General features: G+C 44.5%; 1 protein-coding gene across 1 annotated transcript in view; it reads right to left on the reverse strand.

Annotated features, from left to right (window-relative positions):
• Positions 1 to 941: 941 nt before the first annotated feature.
• The window catches only part of slc4a2a (solute carrier family 4 member 2a), a 16190-nt gene continuing 10685 nt past the window's right edge, over positions 942 to 6446 (reverse strand). Inside the window, exons 12-21 of the mRNA XM_069684691.1 lie at positions 6083 to 6286; positions 5759 to 5907; positions 4211 to 4405; positions 3760 to 3969; positions 3339 to 3428; positions 3092 to 3258; positions 2734 to 2987; positions 2489 to 2658; positions 1756 to 1929; positions 942 to 1200 (exon numbers count right to left, since the gene is read on the reverse strand). Coding sequence (XP_069540792.1) covers positions 1120 to 1200; positions 1756 to 1929; positions 2489 to 2658; positions 2734 to 2987; positions 3092 to 3258; positions 3339 to 3428; positions 3760 to 3969; positions 4211 to 4405; positions 5759 to 5907; positions 6083 to 6286 — 1694 coding nt within the window. The 3' untranslated portion in view covers positions 942 to 1119. The remainder of the gene's footprint in view (positions 1201 to 1755; positions 1930 to 2488; positions 2659 to 2733; positions 2988 to 3091; positions 3259 to 3338; positions 3429 to 3759; positions 3970 to 4210; positions 4406 to 5758; positions 5908 to 6082; positions 6287 to 6446) is intronic.

Raw genomic sequence — 6446 nt, forward strand, 5'->3', positions numbered from 1 at the left:
TGAGACATTTTATTGTTGTTTATTTATTAGTTTACAACGTGAGCTCTGATCGACCTGCAGGTACAATGATCACATGCAGCCATGACAGCCTGTCAGTCATTTACTGTGGAGGGGACTCCATCCTGCTAACACTTCATGATGACATCGTGTCTCTTTCACTGTCGGCTGGTGAAAGTCCGACCAGTGAGGCTAAAGACAGTGTGATGATATGAATCCATATAACTTTACATTAGTGTTTTCAAATGATTCTCACTTCTGTTTGAATCATTTGTTTTATATTTTATTGTAGTTCTTTTGAAGAGCGAGAGATGATGAAGATAAATTTAGAGTCTCATGTAAACTGTTTTATACTTTGATACATCCTGAACTCACCTTCCCATCAGTAGTTTCCTGTCTGTTGATTTAAGTTGTGTGTAGCTGTTTCCTCTCAGTGACAATAACTTTAATCGCATTCTAACAACTCATTTCACAATGAGCCAATCCAACACATTTATCCTATTAAACATCTTTGATATTAGAAACATCTTTTGAGCGACAGCGTAAAAACTGAGCGTCTGTGTTTAGTTATACTGCAATGATCGCAGGTTTACATTAAAGCAGACGTTACCTTTACTGCAGCTCTGTGCACGTTTTCAGCCTTCAGCCAGGATTAGGGGAATCCATGTTGTTGATTTGTGTTTCCAGGAGTTTTACAGTCAGGCGATGTTGTGTAAAGGGGCGGTGTTTTGTACTAAAGTTCAGGCTCTGAAATGTGCTCACAATATAAAAGTTCCCCTCTATGATAAACCATGGGACGAACATGAGTCTCACAGGTGTGTAAGGTGACACAATGGAAAATAATAAACATGCAGAAATCCTGATTTTAGAGATAAATGTTCCTTTATTGATAGTGAGGAACAAAGGTATCCACTCAGAGCAGTTAGTTTGATCTTTAAACATAAAGATGGACAGACAGAGGCAGTGTGTTCAGCAGCTTCATCGAACAGAAACAAGCCCGCTCCCAGATCACAGATACAAAATCAGGTTTATAAAAACAGGATTTCAGAAGCGCTGCTACAGGTACGTGTCAGAGATGCTAATGAAGGAGCTGGATCAACCAATGATACGGCCTCAGACGGGTCACACGGGCATCTGCAGCTGTGAGTACTCGTCCTGCCCCTCCTTCTCCTCCAGGTGAGGCTCTGCATCATCAGCATCGAGCTGCAGAACCAGAGGTCAGAGGTCAGCACTGCAGACTGTTGTAGCCTACTGTGGTAAACACATGCCGTTAATAATCCACATAGGAGTCAAGTAGTTTCATTTATGAGAAGTGCTGAAGTTAACGGCTCTGCATTAGCAAACAAAATGTTCCGTCCACCGTTAGCATTTAGCTTTCTGGAGCTACTGAACTCCTCCAAAACACCTAGCATATCCAACATGAAGCTGTTTCTGCTAATACAGACTAGCTAACACCAGCTACCCTGAAACAACTAGCATAATGTAAGACACTAAAGTAGACTGTATGTACCACACTATCAGCAGGTTATGTGCTAGGCACAGATATGCTAATATGCTATTAAATGCAACTTCAAACAGTTAGCATAAGGTAGGACCACCAAAGCTAGCTGGTACCCGTAGCACCTAGCACATACATAGAAGTGTAAATTCAGTGATTTGACCTGTTTAAACTCTCCTGCTTCTCTTCATGTCAGATCTTCAGTCAGCAGGTAACTCCTCACAGGTAAGTGTGTGTTTTACTGGCCATGCATCACTCACACTTTGTAGCTCTCTCCAGCTGAAGATGCGGGGCAGCACCAGCATCCTCACAGGGATGGTCAGCAGCAGCATGAAGGGGAATGCCAGCGCTGCTGCTGTCGCCATGACAACCCACAGGAGAGACAGACAGGTCAGCTGGACTACAGTGAACAGGTGCATCCTCAATGTCCGCACCTGTAAGAGAGACAGATGAGATGGAAACAGGAAGCTCAAGGGTCCATCCATAAGTGTTGTGTCTTTTTGTAGAGAGTTATCGGAACAATTGACTTGGAGTCGATGTTCCCACCAAGTCAAAGTCCAACGGGAGCCGAGTCAAGTCCCAATCAAGTTCAACAAGCCCAGCATCAGTGCCAGACAGGAATAACATGACCCGAGTAAAGTCCAAGTCAGTATGAACAAGTCCCTGGTCAAGTTCACAGTAAAAATCAACATAAACAAGTCACAGAGTCAGAGTCAAGTACACACATGAAGTTTCAGTCCAACAAGTACCGAGTCATGTCTCCAGTCCAGACCAACAAGTCTGCTGCTCTGCCAAACATACCAATCCATCCTGCCTTCTGCCACCTGATTGGCTTCAATCAGACTTACTCCAAAGTTAATACAAAGAGTGAGAAGTCAGGAAGCAAAGTGGGAGTATTTCATTCATGCCATCATTTATATTCTGAATCAAGACGTTCAGGAGTTACCACCCTCTGGTAGAGTGCAATGTATCTGGTCAGGGGATGGGGCTAACCTTGCGGACATAATTTTGGTCAGGGTGGTACTTTGGGGGCATCAGCAGCAGGATGAGTCTGTCAGTGAGCTGGATCCCGTTCAGGGACATCACACCCATGTAGAGGAAGATCCCGAACAGCACTGCCAGAGGGATCTGACGCAAAACTTCCCCGATGACAATGGACAGACCTGAGAGAGGACAGGGAGCAGATCAGAGGAAGGAGTACAGGCAGTAAAAGTCAGTAATGGTTGAATCAGACGTACCCACTAAAACAGCCACCAGGAAGCCCGTAACTCTCTGCTCCTTCACTTCCTGGATGCGGGGCTTGTCTCCAGGGGCGACAGCTTTGCTCATGACAGTGAGGGCGTTAGTGTGGGTGACGGACCGGACCGTGGCGGCTGATAACCACGGCAAACCAAAGAGTGCTGAGACTCCACCCACAACCACGATGATGAGGAGGTCCATGTGGAAACCTGTCCCCTTCACCAGCATCCTCTCCTTCTTACTGACGATCAGCCTACAGATGGACGACAGAGGTTATAGATTACTTTTGTTACTTTCAGTTAGCCCCCAAAACAAAAAAGGAAAAACCGTAAAACAAACAGAAAAACAGTGATGTACGCTGTGATCTGAGACTCCATGAAGATGAGAATGAAGACGAGGATGGCTGGCAGGATGCTGGCAGCCATCATCCAAACGGGAAACTGCCCGTCTGACCCCAGAGGAGAAATCAGCCAACCGCGCTTCTCCGGACTGGACACTGAGAATCCACTGGGCACGTTCAGCTTCTGTTAGCCAGCAGAGGGAGGGTAATTTAAATGTCTTACTTTGTCTCAGCTGAATGTGTGACAGGCTGCTCTGGTCTCACCTGGGTGTAGGTGTCCTCTACACTGTAGTCCACCAGCACCATGATGAGGATAGCAATGGGGACCCCAAAGTCTCCAATGATCCTACGGAGCTGGAACACAGAGCAGGACACCAGCTTTTTGTAGGTAATGTACAGTACCTACCATGTGTGTGCTTGTTCCTCCACCTGCATCGTATTTGATTGATCCAGTTCCTGTATATAAACCCTCGTGTCCGCTGTTGGTCCTAAATGTCCTGTGCTTATGTACCAGGAAGTACTGTATGTGTACCTAACTGCACCCGTTTCTGTGTCTGTATGTGAAAGTGTCTGTCCACTGTATGTACCTCTAAATATACCTATAATGGAATATACAGGACTTGTATACCTGTACAGTACCTGTGTTTGTACCTGTGTTCCTGTTTGTGTACTCGTATGTACTGACCCTGCCGGGGAAGAAGGAGCTGTTCTTGAACTTTCGCAGGTAGAAGGCGATGAAATATGTTCCAGCCATGAGCACGAATGACAGCAGGGCTGTGTTTGGTTCTCCAACAACCTTCCCAGAATTCTTTGCTGCTGTGGTGTAGTTGCACTTTGATGGAGACACTGTGTTGTTTCCATGGTAACAGTTTTGAAGAGGATGCTCCTGAAAGATCTGGAGAAAAAAAAACAACATAAAAAGATAAATTAATAAATTCTGTTTCCTTGCAGAGCATGTGAATGTCCGTACTCTTCCCAACAACAGTCGAACAAGCAGGTGCGAGGGAAAGAAGGGACAGGTGACCTTGACCTTTGAACTATGACCACAGAATTCAAATCAGATCATCCCTGAGACCAGTGTAGTGAGAAAACAAAAAGTACCAAACATCAAATATGAGCAAGATAACAAAACTCACCTTGATCAGTTTGGCAAATGTTTCGTAGATGAAAATGAGGGAGATGAGGAAGGAGAAGATCTCCTGAGTAAAACGGGAAACAAAGCGAACCAGGATGCTTCCCTCGAAGGCCACAGTCAGGAGAACGATGAGCACCAGCCAGAAACCGATCCACAGCCGGCCCGTCAGATACTCAATCTCATTGTCTTTACAAAACTACACACAAACACAAACAAGATGGAGTTCAGGAGACATGTCTGTGAAGGTTCTCAGTCATCCAGATCATGGTAAGCGTCATGAGAAGCTTCTTCCAAAAGGCAACTAGACTTGGTATTTCACTGAAGAAGCCTTTCGGATGAGATATGAAAGGTCTCCAAGAACTTCAATCAAGTCCATTTGCTTTTTGGATTAAGCTTTGAGTTTCAGTTGACAGGTGAGGTAGTAAGATACTCTACATGGCAGTAGTATGTGATTCATCAATGCCTTGCGAACACAGAGGAAGAGGGAGTTACTGAAGCAGGGGGATAAAATAAAACCAGGAATCATCATCAGCATCTGAGCATGAGACAGAATGGGTTTCAGTTCAGCCTAAAAGCTTTGTATGCTACTCAAGTCTTAACAGCATGCTTACATGACCTTAGTGACATAGCTGGCTTTGGATCACAAAGGAAGTGAGCGTTGTGTTAAGAATTATTGTATCAGGCTGCTGTTTCCAAGTTCAAGAGGGAACTTTTAAATACGTTCAGATCAAGGAGAAGTAAAACAGGGCAAAGAAAAGAGGACCCACGACAGAGCCCTGGGGAACGCCAGAGCCGTTTCACAGAACTTTAGATGAGGTGGCAGAGTTACAAGGTTAACCCTCCTGTCGTGGTCGTTTCTCCCCCCTTACCTTGGTGTTTCAATTTGACCGGTCTGTTTTAACTGCTCTTACATGAACACAAAAAACAATCATCACCAAACACCTTTTTAGGCTGCAAACAATGTCTCAGACTAGTGCTTGATGTGATTAACTGCAGTGAATATACAAAGAATAGACATTGAAAATGTATTCCAAAATCCATCCATGTTGTCTTCCATCCTCCTCTCTCTCTGGTTCAACCTCAGTCTCCTCTTCATCAGGCTCAAAAATTGAAATGTGTGGTTCATGTGATGGGGGTGTGTGGGATGTTTTCCATCTGACTGATGAACATAATGTAGTGTTACCCATTCATTTCCTATATGGCAGTCATTTTTGACCGGGAACAGCACAGGTGTTATGAAGTTGACTAAACCACTGAGATATCAATGAAAATGGTGATCAGCAAATTTATATGTTCAAATGTCTAGTGTGGAGGGTATGATAAGACCTCGAGGCAATCAAATGTAAAACACAATATTTATGATTGATGAAAGTTGTAAATCGGTCCGATTTCACCCGAACATGACAGGAGGCTTAAAGAGACGGTGCTGTTAAAACGACATTGTAGGAGACACAGACAACATGGAAACGTTCTCTAGTATGTTCTTAGACTGTCCAGAGTTACCAGATATAATATTATATAATACAGGAATAAAGGTGTGTGAGCTCACAGTGTAGAAGGCCTCTTCAAACACCAGCAGTGGTCCGGAGAAGCCTATGATCAGCAGAGGCTGAGCGCTCAGGACACTGAACACTATGCCCTGCAGCGAGGTGGCAACTATCAGCTCTGACACACCAATCAGACCGTCGGTTTTCTCCCCTGTGTCACAGGAACGGCACAAGAGTGATAAAATCTTCATGTTAATATCTGAAATTAAACACTTTTGGTAACAATTTAAGAAGGTCTATGACAATTCGGGCAATTTTTGCTTCAGTCAAGTTGAAGCAATTTTGAATCTTCAGGTAGTTCAGGGTCAGTATGTCTATGGACTCACCCAGAAGTCCACCAAAGGTGATGGCAGGCGACAGGGCTGCAAAGTAGATGAAGATGATGGCAGCCATGCACTGAGGGTTTAGAGCATCTTGAAGGTCGCTGAGGTACTGAGGGTAGCGTCGAGTCACGTCTTTGATAAGACCTCCGAAAAGACGGCCTGAACGTCTCAAGGATTCATCCCCGTGTTTGGAGGGAACGAGGGAATCTGGAAGATAAGAATAATGCTCTTTAACCATCTGCTTATTTAGATGACAGAACAACATTACGCATGACATGACATCAAAACGATGACATAAAGATCCTGCATGATGTCCCCTTCTGATCGCTAAAAGTAAGAAAGACGTTTTCACTGTTCTGCTGACATG

The sequence above is a fragment of the Semicossyphus pulcher genome, unplaced genomic scaffold (assembly GCF_022749685.1).
Source record: "Semicossyphus pulcher isolate SPU_LCO1_2020_fin unplaced genomic scaffold, fSemPul1.0.p SCAF_7, whole genome shotgun sequence".
NCBI classification, from domain to species: domain Eukaryota; kingdom Metazoa; phylum Chordata; class Actinopteri; order Labriformes; family Labridae; genus Semicossyphus; species Semicossyphus pulcher.